General features: G+C 49.8%; 1 protein-coding gene and 1 long non-coding RNA gene across 5 annotated transcripts in view; one reads left to right on the top strand and one right to left on the bottom strand.

Annotated features, from left to right (window-relative positions):
* The window catches only part of SELENOI (selenoprotein I), a 114,581-nt gene extending 102,045 nt beyond the window's left edge, over window positions 1–12,536 (bottom strand). The window contains exon 1 of one of the 4 annotated variants that reach the window (XM_081001055.1): window positions 12,339–12,536. In XM_081001055.1, the coding sequence (XP_080857181.1) occupies window positions 12,339–12,395 (57 nt within the window). In that variant the 5' untranslated portion in view covers window positions 12,396–12,536. Of the gene's footprint in view, window positions 1–2,252; window positions 2,434–12,338 lie in introns of those variants that run through there. The other 3 variants (XM_081001057.1, XM_081001054.1, XM_081001056.1) reach the window with 3 other exon arrangements.
* Window positions 1–15,357, top strand: part of LOC308474769 — a 161,491-nt gene that overhangs the window by 37,193 nt on the left and 108,941 nt on the right. The window lies entirely within an intron of this gene.

The following is a 15,357-nucleotide window of genomic DNA, read 5'->3' as shown; positions in this document are numbered from 1 at the left end:
AGTCATCTTTGAGAATTCCTGGAGAACAGGCGAAGTCCCGGCAGACTGGAGGAGGGCAAATGTTGTCCCTATTTTCAAAAAGGGGGAAAGAGAGGACCCAAATAATTACCGCCCAGTCAGTCTGACATCAATACCAGGGAAGATTCTGGAGCAGATCATTAAGCAAACAGTCTGTGAGCACCTAGAAAGGAATGCTGTGATCACCAATAGTCAGCATGAATTTCTGAAAAAGAAGTCATGTCAGACTAACCTGATCTCGTTTTTTGACAGAATTACAAGCCTGGTAGATGAAGGGAACGCAGTGGATGTAGCCTACCTTGATTTCAGCAAGGCATTTGACAAGGTGCCCCATGATATTCTTGTAAAGAAGCTGGTAAAATGCGGTCTTGACTATGCTACCACTCAGTGGATTTGTAACTGGCTGACTGACCGAACCCAAAGGGTGCTCATCAATGGTTCCTCTTCATCCTGGAGAAGAGTGACTAGTGGGGTGCCACAGGGTTCTGTCTTGGGCCCGGTCTTATTCAACATCTTTATCAACGACTTGGATGATGGACTCAAGGGCATCCTGATCAAATTTGCAGGTGACACCAAACTGGGAGGGGTGGCTAACACCCCAGAGGACAGGATCACACTTCAAAACGACCTTGACAGATTAGAGAACTGGGCCAAAACAAACAAGATAAATTTTAACAGGGAGAAATGTAAAGTATTGCACTTGGGCAAAAAAAATGAGAGGCACAAATACAAGATGGGGGACACCTGGCTTGAGAGCAGTACATGTGAAAAGGATCTAGGAGTCTTGGTTGACCACTAACTTGACATGAGCCAACAGTGTGACGCGGCAGCTAAAAAAGCCAATGCAATTCTGGGCTGCATCAATAGGAGTATAGCATCTAGATCAAGGGAAGTAATAGTGCCACTGTATTCTGCTCTGGTCAGACCTCACCTGGAGTACTGTGTCCAGTTCTGGGCACCACAGTTCAAGAAGGACACTGACAAACTGGAACGTGTCCAGAGGAGGGCAACCAAAATGGTCAAAGGCCTGGAAACAATGCCTTATGAGGAACGGCTAAGGGAGCTGGGCATGTTTAGCCTGGAGAAGAGGAGGTTAAGGGGTGATATGATAGCCATGTTCAAATATAGAAAAGGATGTCACATAGAGGAGGGAGAAAGGTTGTTTTCTGCTGCTCCAGAGAAGCGGACACGGAGCAATGGATCCAAACTACAAGAAAGAAGATTCCACCTAAACATTAGGAAGAACTTCCTGACAGTAAGAGCTGTTTGACAGTGGAATTTGCTGCCAAGGAGTGTGGTGGAGTCTCCTTCTTTGGAGGTCTTTAAGCAGAGGCTTGACAACCATATGTCAGGAGTGCTCTGATGGTGTTTCCTGCTTGGCAGGGGGTTGGACTCGATGGCCCTTGTGGTCTCTTCCAATTCTATGATTCTATGATTCTATGAGTCGGTGGAAGAAGATTGGAAGAAATTTAAAGACTATTTACAGAAATACTGCAAAATTAATGAATGTTAGAATGATGTCAGAATGAAGTTAAGTGGTTTTAGTAGCAATGTTATAAAGGTGTATGTAAAAATGGATTGTTAACAGGTGAGAATCTAAAGCTATAATATATTAAGTTAAAGGATTAAGATAAAAATAAAGGGGGAAAGGAATTGCTGAATTAATCAACTGAACTGGAATACAAAAAAGGGAGGCAAGAGGAGGTCAGGGAAACAAGTAAATGAAATGTAAGGTATGGAAAGATTGATTTGTTTTTTAAGTCTCTTTTATTTTTTAAGTATTTTGTATTTTCTTTTTTCTCTATTTTTCTTTTTTCTATATATGTAACCTTTTTTTGGGAAACCTTAATAAATATCATTTAAAAAACAAAACAAAACAAGATAGTGCATGCCAATCCCCAGCTTGCTCCTTGAGTTGCAGAGAAAGTGGCCCTGCCCAACCTTCCTGGCTAGCTTCCAACCCCAAGTGAGCTTCAAGAAACACCTGCAACATTGCCAACAGCTACCTGTAACCAAAAGTTACAAAAGAGGCAGTCCCTGACCCAATCTCCTTCTCCAGCTATCAGCCATTGCATCACTCTTCCCTCCTCCCAAGTCTTTTGGATTCTTGCTTACCCACGCATCCACCGCCACCTCGCCCTCCTGCCCCCCAAACACAGAACCACACCCAAGCACCCAGCAGCCTTGCTTTCAGATGTGAATGTGTGATATGTTTGCCCTAGAGCAGTTCATACGTTCTTAAACTGCGCTTGCAATCTCCATCCTAGCTTCCTGCTGTCCAGGTCCCAGGGTGGCTGCCAATGTCTCATCCTTTCCCCTCCTGCAGACCAAAGGATGCTGCTCCTTGGAAATCTTGCACCACAGCTCAAGCACATTTTAAAAAAGAGCAATTTCTATTTGCCACTGTGCGCCAGTTCCACAGTCCTGGGATCCTCACTCCGTTCGCCACAAGACTCTCACCTATCCATCGCTGGACCATCTTTCCCCTTTATAACTTCCTCCTTCCTCTCACTAAAAACAAGTCAGGATTTCCAGTAATCCCAGCAGCATAGACTACGTGGTTGTCTTCTCTCCCCCCGCCACCCGCTTTTATCCTTACACCAACTACAAATCCCACAACAACGATTTGCTCCACATCAAAATAACCCCATCAAAATAAGCTCCACATCAAAATAACTTGCTTGGTGGTGGAGACACACATGACCTTCTCTGAACTGCAAACTGAGATGAAATCCTACAGCCAACGCGACTTCATGTGCGTTAACACCTTCTTGGGTTTGGAGAGGACAGGATAGGAGAGGATTCCTCCTACTGAGCGCCCTTTTCTCAAACCAGCTGACAGTTGTTTTGCTGAACATAAAGGTAGCACGCTTAGGGGAGCAAATTATTTTTAGTCTTGCAGATCCCAGGGGAAAGTTAAGAGTGCCGTATATGAGACTGCAGTAGTAAACTGTAAGAAATGCAGCAGCCACAAGCCAGCCCCGTATGTCTGATATTATGGGATGGGCATCTTAATTCAGTGTTTATGTTTGCGGCTTTAATACAACCAGACGGCAAGTGTCCCTGTGTATCTTTCTGAAGTACTGTCATCCTGCTCCTTCTTCCCTTCACCAAGGGCAGTAGCAGGAGAGCATCTGCTTCGCTGAAGGTCCCAGGGTCAAGCAAGGTGGAACTGGGAACATCTGTATAAGGCAGCTTCCTGTTCCTACGAAAACGGTGCTGTTTCAGAATTTGTTTTTGTGCTGCTTTCCCTGGCATCCGTCCACCATGTGCACAGATTCCTATGTTCCTAAGTGAACAATGATTTATGTCTTACTGAGCCATTACTCAGCCTGCATGTTGGCCCAGCCCTCGTATATCCAGAAACCGAAGACAGGTTTCCTTCTAAAGAGGTCTAGAATATCACTGAAGTGGCCAGGCTCAGAGGCTTAGGTTTCTCTCAGCCTCTCTCACACAGGCCAGAGTTTCTAGTTTCAATGCAGCTGTAGGATTGCCTCCATGGTTGAAGAGGAGTAAACAATGTCTCCAAAGCCAGAAATGGCCACCAAAGTGTTGCGTTTAGCATCACTGTAATGCAGAAGACAGCATCTTAAAAAGCAGAGACATCACCTTGCCAACAAAGGTCCGTATAGTTCAAGCTATGGTTTTCCCAGTAGTGATGTATGGAAGTGAGAGCTGGACCATAAAGAAGGCTGATCGCCGAAGAATTTATGTTTTTGAATTCTGGTGCTGGAGGAGACTCTTGAGAGTCCCATGGACTGCAAGAAGATCCAACCTCTCCATTCTGAAGGAAATCAGCCCTGAGTGCTCACTGGAAGGACAGATCCTGAAGCTGAGGCTCCAAGACTTTGGCCACCTCATGAGAAGAGAAGACTCCCTGGAAAAGACCCTGATGTTGGGAAAGATGGAGGGCACAAGGAGAAGGGGACAATGGAGGATGAGACGGTTGGACAGTGTTCTCGAAGCTACCAGCATGAGTTTGACCAAACTGCGGGAGGCAGTGGAAGACAGGAGTGCCTGGCATGCTCTGGTTCAGGGGGTCACGAAGAGTTGGACACAACTAAACAACTAAACAACAGCAATGCAGAGGAGGGAACTGTGCATCCCTCCAAATGTTGTTGGGACTCCTAATTCCCATCAGCTCCAATGAAGCTGAATGTTGGAAGGCTCGGGACAGATAAAAGAATTTATTCAAGCAGTGCACACCTGTAGGCAGTCAGGCATGGCCACCAAACTCGATGGCTTTAAAAGACGATTAGACAAATACATGGAGGAGGAGAGGGTCAGAGTTTATGAGCCTTGGGGTCCCTTCCAACTCTACAGCTCCACGATTCCACCCCTTCCTCTTGCTAAAAGATTCCCAGCTCTTAAAAGGCAAAAGCTTGGCGTGCCAATTCAACAGAGGCATGGATTCTGAGCCCTGACAACGCACAGGTTTTTAGCTGTTGTGATATACCCAGCCTCATACACCTGGGGCCAAAGTGCACATACCTTTGGGAGGAAAGGTGAGAAGACATACATTGAATTTGCTCTGCTACAAGTTAGTCATTATAATTATTTGATTGCTTAGGAATTGCTTGATTTAAGCAAACGGCTTTCCAGTAACGCAACCTAATAAAACCATGTCAAACGCATGCAGATTTTGGGGTGCGGACTGAACAGAGAACACAGATACCAGGGCATGAGAAGCTTAAGGTATTGTTGCCACATCCTTATCTTGGTGTTCTCCATATGCTTCCTAATAATAAGAGGCAAAAGCTGCCCCGTGAAAAGCCATCGTTTAACACACCGCTTTGGCTTCTCGGAAACCTCCCACTCGTTCCAGCAACAGCTTGTTCTCATGTCCAAGTGAATGAAGCGAACTGATGTGTTTCCAGCCTGAGGCATAGGGGCAAAATGGTGCACACATGCACACATTCCACATACAGTAGTGAATCCTACTGCAGTAGTAGCGAACTGATCGCCCCCCTTAAACTCTCCACCCAGAGGCATCGAGCTGGAAACCGGAAGAGTGGAGGACTTTGCATCCTGGAGAAGAAGTAGGATCCAGAGAGCCAGGGTCACAGGACGGCAGCGTGAGCCTCACGCAGCTCCAGCTTGGACTCTGAACGTTAAGAAGCCAGGGCTGCCGCACAATGCCTCTTTGTTTTGGGGAGTGTGCAAAGGCGTGCATGAGAGGGCAGGGAAATTCCTTGCTTACCTAGAACCCCTGAAGAAAACAGGCAGCAGAGCTCTACAATCCAACCTCGGCTCCGACAGGAAAAGGGGCTTCCCGAAGAGACAAGCACTGGGGTGTCTGCTCTAGAAGGCTGTTTTGCTACCAGGAAGTTTCTCTTAAGAACATAAAAGGAGCGTCCTGGGCCAGGCCAATGGCCCATCTAGTCCGGCATCCCGTTCTCACAGCAAGCAAGCACATGCCCCAAAGGGAAGCCCCCAAGCAGGATTTGAACCCAAGAGCAGCACTCTCCCCACCTGTGATTCCCACCAGCTGGTATTCTGAAACACAGGGCTGTAGTCAACAAAGTCCAAGAGCAGATCCGCAACAGTGGAAGACCTGAAAAGCAGAGCTCGCTCTATCAGGCACCTCCTGCCCCTGAACTAAGCCAGCAGATCATTGTCGGAGCAAGTGTTTAGAACAGGGGTTGGCAACCTAAGGCCCATGGGCCACAAGCGGCCCGTGGGGATCATTTAACCAGCCCATGGACCCCTGCCGCCCGCTCGGTCAGCTCCCGTGTGCCACGCTAAACCGGCACGGAACAGAGCGGGGACTGCCTTCCGTGACACTGGCCGGCTTCCCATTGGCTGCAGGAAGCTGCGCATGCCTCCTCCACATTGGAAATAGCATTTGCACATGCGTGCATGCGCGCGTGCACACACGCTGGCCCACCACGCCATCTGCGGGACCGTGAACCGGCCCAAGCCACAAAAACTTTGCCGACCCCTGGTTTAGAATCTGGTGCCTGAGTTTTAATTTTCCTCAGCCCACCCTGTTCCTTTTTCCTTGTGTGCTGTGGGGTTTAGATTGTAAGCTTGCGGGTAGGGACTGTATTGCTTCGACTGGGAGCCTTTTTGGCTGAAGAGCGGGGTGCCAAATGCTCTAAATAAATAAACAAAAGTCATATATTAATTTCAAGGAGTCTACTCTGAGTAGGACAAGCCCGGGCTGCCACCCATGCTGCTGTCAACAGTGGAGTTCGATGGGGCTGTTGAAATTAAAGACCATCAGATCAGTGTCCCCAGGATAACCTTGTATGAGTATTCAGTTTAAGCTCCAACAGGAAAACCTGGAATCAACTCTTTAATTGAATCTTGCAGCGTTCGAGTCAATTGCAAAGGAGGCTGCACAGCCCCATCTGCTTGGGGCAAGCTTCTACCCCACAGCAGACAAAGTGGGGAGCTGGTGGGGAGGAAATCCTGAACCACTCATTAAACCACAATGCAATTTAGTGGCAAAAAAATCAACAGAGTAACTTGAGCACCAGTGAAAGGGCTGGAAATTTTTCCATTACTGATACCTCGTTTTACCAAATAACATGTTCCACTTCTAGAAATGCCTTGTTTCGTGAAATTAATCTGTTAAATAAAATTTTAAAAAAGAGTACAGCAGTCAAGTTGTACAATCTGAAAGTTGTGCTTCAATTTTCCAGGTGACCAACCCTTGAAAGCATTCAATATATAATGCGCACTAATGTGTTTTATGAATGTGTGTGAACACTTGGGGTTGGATGAAGGAAGCATTAAATTACAAATAATCTAGACATGCTAGTTGGATTCTGATTGATTTAGGATTATTAGAAAATTTTCCAGAAAGTGTCTTATTCAAAATTTCCAGAAACATGCGCATCTCTGCCGACTGAGTTATGGTCTGTTATAATCACTACAGAAGAAATATTCATATTTTCCAGAAATCAGGTTTTGATAACAGGATGGATTATTAAATCTGTGTGCCTGTGCACTGACTTATCCTTGTGAAAGTATTATTCCGGCTGCCCCAATATGGGTCGGGGCAGGAGCTATATAAATCTTTCTGGACAGGCTTTTGGGTATTTTCCCTGGCAACGAAACCAATGAAAATGAGGTCAGGAGAGAGGGACAAACAACTGTGTTGTGTGTCTAATGAAAGTTTAATCCAGACAGCCTTCACCTTCAACGGAAATTGCCTACACATTATCTGTTTTTTCTTGGTGACCATCACAGTTATAAGATCCAATTTCCTAACTGAAAAAAATATCTGATTTTGTCCTCAGGCAGCTTAAAGTTCCTAGGTCTCCTGTTATTTGCTTTGTTATTTGATTTTTGGAAATCAAAACTGAAGCCCCACAGAAACTACAATTAGGTGGTTAGCCTGTTTGGACAGGGAGAAAAGGATTTTAACAGGCTGCAACACTGTGATTATTCAGAGTTGAGAGACCTTTGAATCTGCTTCTGATCCAAGTCACTGATTCTGGCTCCTGCATCGAAGAAGGATATTAGAATATAGAAGGTGGGAAAGGTGCAAAAAAAGGCAACCAAAATGATCAGAGAACCTTCTTCACATAATATATACACGGCTAAACTATGGAATCTGATACTCTTAAGATGTTGTAACCACCATCAACTTCAACGGCTTAAACAGACATTTAGGGTAGGGTTACCAGACGTCCCCGTTTCCCGGGGACAGTCCCCCGATTTGCAAATCTGTCCCCGGACAAATTCCGTCTCCGGAATGTCCCCCGATTTGCAAATCTGTCCCTGGGAAACATGGCAGTGGCAGTCAGTAGCCCAGAGTCAGCCTGGTAGCCCAGTTGGCTCTGGTTGGCTTCAGGAGCTGATCGCTGCTGTGGCGCCCATCATTTTTCCTTGCCAGAAGGCCCCATATGATGTGTCTTGTGCGTAACACATCATATGAGGAGTTCGTGTGAGGAAAAATGGAGGGTGCCACGGCAGCGAGCAGCTCCTGAAGCCAGCCAGAGCCAACTGTACTACCAGGCTGGCTACGGGCTGCTGACTGCTGCTGCCACTGCTGAAGGGGAACCGGGGACGTCTGGCAGTACAGATCTCCTTTCCCCTTTGTTTTGACTGATGGGGTAAAACTCTGCGCATTTATGTTTCACAGGGTGCAAAAGAAGGGCTTTGCACCTTTATACAATATGCATGTGTGCTTGGGCCCAGGGTCTTTTTCCTCACCATGCCCACTACTGACTCCCTGTTGCTAGGTAAAGGTAGCAAAGGTACCATTAGGTCCAGTTGTGGCCAATTCTGGGGTTGTGGCGCTCATCTCGCTTTATTGGCCGAGGGAGCTGGCATACAGCTTCCAGGTCATGTGGCCAGCATGACTAAGCTGCTTCTGGCGAACCAGAGCAGCGCACAGAAACGCCGTTTACCTTCCCGCCAGAGCGGTCCCTATTTATCTACTTGCACTTTGTGCTTTTGAACTGCTAGGTTGGCAGGAGCAGGAACCGAGCAATGGGAGCTCACCCCGTCGCAGGGATTCGAACCGCCGACCTTCTGATCGGCAAGTCCTAGGCTCTGTGGTTTAACCCACAGCGCCACCCGCGTCCCTTGCCCACTACTGACTCCCTGTTGCTACTCAGCTTCAAAAAAAAAAAAAGTGTCCCCGGATTCATTGAAACGCAGGTGAATACCAGTGTCACGCAGGTGAATACCAGTTGCTTGGAACAACAGCAGGAGGTGCCCCCTGGAAGATAACAGAAGAAAACAGGATTCTGGACCAGGTGGGCCTTTGGTGTGATCCTGCAGGGTTCGTCTCACGTTCTAAGATGCAGACATGAGCTCCTCCTGTTGACAAGGAGGCTGCGTCCCCCCCCTCAAAAGGCTGCCTCTCAGATAATCAGCTCATTCCTGTAACTCTCAAGAGCAATTCAAAAATCTCAAGTGACTCGGCCCCCTCAAGTTAAGCTGGTAATAATCAGGCCACTCCAAATCCACAGCTATCGGCAAAAATGGCAAGACATGCAGATAAGCGTGTCGGCACCACGCAGCAATATTCAAAACTGGGAAATCTCTGTCTCTTATTGAACCAGCTTCTATTAGAGAAAGGAAGTCTGACCATTTGAGTCTCACATATGGCAGAAAGGTGCAGATGGAAGCAAAAAGGTTTATTCCTAAGGGGGCAATCTGGACCACAGACAAGACAGGGTGCCTTCCCACGCCTAAGGTTCAGCAACTACGACAAAGCAAACTGAACGGGATGTGGGTGACCACTCAGAGGTGGATTTTTAGAGGAATGATTTGTGCAGAAAACCACAGTCCCAATGGACTGAAGAACCATGGTGACCGGCCAGCCGTTCTGACTGCAAAACTGCACAACTGAAAGGAAAGACAGAGGCATTCTATCTACCCCAAGATTTAAAGAAATAAAAAACAACAAGAAAAACAAGAAAACACTCCTCCAACCCTCCAAAGCACCAGAAAAATTAAGAATTGTATATGAATGCACTTGCTCAAGGGGACAACAGCAGGAGAGAAAAGCGAGGGGGCATTGAGCAAAACCACCCGCGCACAGGGCAGCATGAATTTTAACCTCTGAGGACAAACATTTATGCTGGGCCTCGCCTTTGTGAGCAGGGAGGATGGAAAAAGGAAGAACAGTAAGCGGTTGGGAGGGGGGGTAGAAAGAGAAGGGGGGAGCAGACTGGGGACACAGAGAAGCAGTTGGTTACACGTCCCCCTTGTATTTCACCAACCCCAATCCCTAAAATATCATCAGGAGAGTTACAGACATTTGTAGGAAAATCCCACTACTGGGTCTGTTTTGCAAACTGAAATGGTTTCCTCCACTCAAACCACTCATCTACAGGGATGCACAATTTTTGACTAGCCTTGTTCACAAAGATAAAAAAAGGGTGACAGCCTGCCTTTGCCTCTGGACAGTTTGTGCCTAAGGAAGCCCCAGCCCAATCTCATTTTCCAACAAGGGCAGGAGGCCTGCAGCTAGCCTGTGTGGTCCTCTCTTGGGCAATGTGCTCCAGGTGTCTCAGCCACATGGCTGCCAAGCAAGACTCCAGTCGTCCTTTCCCTGGGAAAATGAAGCCGCCCATTTGGCTGCCACTCAGCCAAGGAGCTCCGAGATGCTCAGGGTGACATTTTTAGCCCATCTTCCTCTCCAAATAGCTCAAGGTGGCATACATGGTTCTCCCCTGACTCATTTAATCATCTGGGGAGTGTGGTGAGCTGAGCCTCCTTCGCAGCCTTGGAGCTGCAAAAGTTGGTGGTGATCAGCCCTGGAGTTCCATAGGCATCTCTACCCTGCTCCAAGATTGGGAGGAAAGGCAGGAGTGGTTTGGCCACTACATTGCTAAGAAAGGCAGCGTGGTGTAGTGGGTAGAGGGCCAGACCATGACCTGGGAGAGCAGGATTCAAACACCCACTTGGCCACGATGTATCATTAAAAAAAACCCCTATATATCACAGGGTTGCCATGAGGATAACATTGGGAGAAGTAGGTACACCACCTTGTGCTCCTTGCCAAAAAGGTGGGATATAAATACTGAGTCATGATCACTGTCCCTCTAGCTGAGTATTGTTGACACAGAAAGCGATGGCTTCGCAGGACTTTGGACAATGAGTCTTTTTGAGCCCGACTTGGAGAGGATGGGGATCGAACCCGCGACTGCTCCGCCACCGAGTCGTAACTACCAGCCACGCCCTGCAATCTGCTCCTTGCCAAAGGAAATAACATTTGGTATTGCCTGAACTAAGCCGCTGAGATTTCGCAATTCCACCATTTACTCCCACATGGCTCTTTCACCAGATGAAGCCCTGACAGTCAGCACATGTCTGGAAAACTTAAATTAACAGCAGGGATGGGGACGGAGGAGAAGAACGCATGTTGACCCTTTGGGGATGTGTAAGGTCCCTCGCGAACCTCGGCACCACAGGTGAAACCTGATTAACCCAAAAGTTGTCACAAGTCCTCTGTATGGAGACCATGCACAGGCTGCCCCTTGCTCACTGCAGGAGAGGATTCTCATGCGCTTGCAGCTGCCCCCTTACACTCTCTTCCCACGTGGGAATCATTAATGAGAATCTGTCCTACGATTCTATCTGATTACAGTGGTAAGGTAAAGGTAAGGGGACCCCTGACCATGAGGTCCAGTCGTGGCCGACTCTGGGGTTGCGGTGCTCATCTCGCTTTACTGGACGAGGGAGCCGGTGTACAGCTTCCAGGTCATGTGGCCAGCATGACTAAGCTGCTTCGGGCGAACCAGAGCAGCGCACGGAAACACCGTTTAACTTCCTGCTGGAGCAGTACCTATTTATCTACTTGCACTTTGACGTGCTTTCGAACTGCTAGGTTGGCAGGAGCTGGGACCAAGCAACAGGAGCTCACCCCGTCGTGGGGATTCGAACCGCCAACCTTCTGATCAGCAAGTCCTAGGCTCTGTGGTTTAACCCACAGCGCCACCCGCATCCCATTACAGTGGTACCTCGGGTTAAGTACTTAATTCGTTCCTGAGGTCCATACTTAACCTGAAACTGTTCTTAACCTGAAGCACCACTTTAGCTAATGGGGCCTCCCGCTGCTGCCGCATGGCTGGAGCCCGATTTCTGTTCTCATCCTGAAGCCAAGTTCTTAACCTGAAGCACTATTTCTGGGTTAGCGGAGTCTGTAACCTGAAGCGTCTGTAACCCGAGGTACCACTGTATATTTCCTGCATTGCCTGGGGTCAGACTAGATGACCCTTGAGGGTCCCTTTCCAACTCTAGAATCCTATCAACTGACTGGGGTCAAGGAGCTCCAGGGGGCGCCCAGGGCATTCTCCGCCGCCTCATTCCACCCTCCCAACAACCCCGCGAAGGAGGTCGGGCGGCGAGGCCCAAGGCCGCACCCGGGGAGCTTCGCAGTCCAGCTGAAGGGTCTCTCTCCCGGGTCCTGGCTTGACCCCCTAACCGCCCCCACCCCGCCGGCTTCCGAAGAGAAGAAGAGACCCAGGAAGGCCGGCGTGGAAGCTGCACGAAGGAGCCACCCAAGCGGCTCTGCCCATCTTGCAGCCCGGGCACGTGAGAACGGGCAAACACGTGGCAGCCGCTCGCTCGCTCGCTCGCTCGCTCCCTTCTGCGTTGCTGCCCGGCGGGGAGTTCCGCAGGCGCCCGGCCAGAGCGGGGGGGGGGGGGGCTTCCATGGCCGGCCCTGTGAGGGGAAAGGCAGGAGGGCCGGGAGGGAGGAGGAGGAGGCCCCGGCGGGGAGACGCGGAGGCCCCTCCGGCGCCTGAGAGGAAGGGCGGGTCCCGCGTGCAGCCCGGAGAACGAGGGGGGAGGCAGAGGGGGTCCCCAAAGGTCATCCAGCCGGTCCCCCGCCGCCCCCTCCGCGCGCCCACCTTGTACTTGTCGAAGCCGGCCAGCTGCTCGGCGCTCACGTACTCGTAGCCGGCCATGGCGGAGGCTGTCGGGGAGCGAGAGAGAGAGAGAGAGAGAGCGAGAGAGACGCGCCTCGCCGCCGTGACAGGCGCCGCCGGGCAGCTCCCTCACAGCTCCCTCACAGCGCGCGCGCCCGGCTTGGCGAAGGAGCGGCGCGGCCCGCCCTCGCCGGCTTCCGTACCTCGCCCCGCCCCCGCCTTCCCGCTCGCCGCGACAGATCAGCCCACCCGTGACGTCAGCGAGGCGCTCCCCGCCCTCCCTCCTCCCTTCCTTCCCCGGCTCCTCGCTCCCGCGGAGCCATCTTGGGAGAGGCAACGGGCGCCGCCGCCTCTGGGCACGTGACGGCGTCGCGAGATCGGCCCTCCCGTGACGTCGGCGAGGCACCTCCCTCCCGCGGAACGGCGGCGTCCTCTGACGCGCGCGATCCCCCGGCGCCCAATTGGTAGCGGGCACTGTCACTCTTGGCTTTGGGGTCCAATATGGGTCCTTTAATTCTTCCCGGTGCCCGCCTTCCGTCTTGATTGATGGGCGGCTCCCGCCCACCCACTCTGCCTGGAAGTTTCTGATTGGGCGGGACTCGGGAGAAACCTATGGAGGGCTGCAGGCACTGGTCTCTCCTTGCGCCCGCCTCCCTGCCTCCGTCATTCCGCCGCCCGCTGCCCTAAGCGCCATTCCTGTCTCCGCCGGAAGGGGCGCTCTCCCTCCCTTTCTGCCCAGGCTCTGCACTCCTCTGCCCTCCGCTGCCCTCTTTCCTCTGCTGCGGCGCTTCTGGATGAAATGCCAGGGAATTTGCCCCGCATCGCCATCGGCATCCTGCCAGCCTTTAGGAACACGCAGGCCTCCCCAGCGTCTCCTGCCCCAAGTACTGGGTTTTAATCATAGAATCATAGAGTTGGAAGAGACCACAAGGGCCATCGAGTCCAACCCCCTGCCAAGCAGGAAACACCATCAGAGCACTCCTGACATATGGTTGTCAAGCCTCTGCTTAAAGACCTCCAAAGAAGGAGACTCCACCACACTCCTTGGCAGCAAATTCCACTGTCGAACAGCTCTTACTGTCAGGAAGTTCTTCCTAATGTTTAGGTGGAATCTACTTTCTTGTAGTTTGGATCCATTGCTCCGTGTCCGCTTCTCTGGAGCAGCAGAAAAAAACCTTTCTCCCTCCTCTATGTGACATCCTTTTCTATATTTGAACATGGCTATCATATCACCCCTTAACCTCCTCTTCTCCAGGCTAAACATGCCCAGCTCCCTTAGCCGTTCCTCATAAGGCATCGTTTCCAGGCCTTTGACCATTTTGGTTGCCCTCCTCTGGACACGTTCCAGTTTGTCAGTGTCCTTCTTGAACTGTGGTGCCCAGAACTGGACACAGTACTCCAGGTGAGGTCTGACCAGAGCAGAATACAGTGGCACTATTACTTCCCTTGATCTAGATGCTATACTCCTATTGATGCAGCCCAGAATTGCATTGGCTTTTTTAGCTGCCGCGTCACACTGTTGGCTCATGTCAAGTTTGTGGTCAACCAAGACTCCTAGATCCTTTTCACATGTACTGCTCTCAAGCCAGGTGTCCCCCATCTTGTATTTGTGCCTCTCATTTTTTTTGCCCAAGTGCAATACTTTACATTTCTCCCTGTTAAAATTCATCTTGTTTGTTTTGGCCCAGTTCTCTAATCTGTCAAGGTCGTTTTGAAGTGTGATCCTGTCCTCTGGGGTGTTAGCCACCCCTCCCAGTTTGGTGTCATCTGCAAATTTGATCAGAATGCCCTTGAGTCCATCATCCAAGTCGTTGAGAAATCTGCGTCTTTTTTCAATCCAATGGCTTTGTGGCGCGCTTTGATTGGTGCTGCTTCTCCTGTACAGTATTGCAATGCTTTAGAGCAGTATTTCCCAAGCTTGGGTCTCCAGCTGTTTTTGCAGTACAACTCCCATCATCCCTAGCTAGCAAGACGAGTGTTCAGGGATGATGGGAATTGCAGTCCCATAACAGCTCCCTGCTTATTTAACTTATATGCAGAATTCATCATGCGAAAGGCTGGGCTGGATGAATCCCAAGCCGGAATTAAGATCACCGGAAGAAATATCAACAACCTCAGATACGCAGATGACACAACCTTGATGGCAGAAAGTGAGGAGGAATTAAAGAACCTTTTAATGAGGGTGAAAGAGGAGAGCGCAAAATATGGTCTGAAGCTCAACATCAAAAAAACCAAGATCATGGCCACTGGTCCCATCACCTCCTGACAAATGGAAGGGGAAGAAATGGAGACAGTGAGAGATTTTACTTGGGCTCCATGATCACTGCAGATGGTGACAGCAGTCACGAAATTAAAAGATGCCTGCTCCTTGGGAGAAAGGCGATGGCAAACCTAGACAACATCTTAAAAAGCAGAGGCATCACCTTGCCAACAAAGGTCCATATTGTAAAAGCCATGGTTTTCCCAGTAGTGATGTATGGAAGTGAGAGCTGGACCATAAAGAAGCCTGATCGCCGAAGAATGGATGCTTTTGAATTCTGGTGCTGGAGGAGACTCCGGAGAGTCCCATGGACTGCAAGAAGATCAAACCGATCCATTCTGAAGGAAATCAGCCCTGAGTGCTCACTGGAAGGACAGATCCTGAAGCTGAGGCTCCAAGACTTTGGGCCACCTCATGAGAAGAGAAGACTCCCTGGAAAAGCCCCCGATGTTGGGAAAGATGGAGGGCACAAGGAGAAGGGGACGACAGAGGACGAGATGGTGGGACACTGTTCTCGAAGCTACCTGCATGAGTTTGACCAAACTGGGGGAGGCAGTGGAATGGGAAAACCATGGCTTTAACTATACAGACCTTTGTTGGCAAGGTGATGTGTCTGCTTTTTGAGATGCTGTCTAGGTTTGTCATTGCTTTTCTCCCAAGAAGCAGGCGTCTTTTAATTTCGTTGCTGCTGTCACCATCTGCAGTGATCATGGAGCCCAAGAAAGTAAAATCTCTCACTGC

The sequence above is a fragment of the Podarcis pityusensis genome, assembly GCF_964106645.2.
Source record: "Podarcis pityusensis genome assembly, chromosome: 3".
NCBI classification, from domain to species: Eukaryota; Metazoa; Chordata; class Lepidosauria; order Squamata; family Lacertidae; genus Podarcis; species Podarcis pityusensis.
Note: the sequence above shows the minus strand (reverse complement) of the source record. Positions and strands in the feature narration are given on the sequence as shown.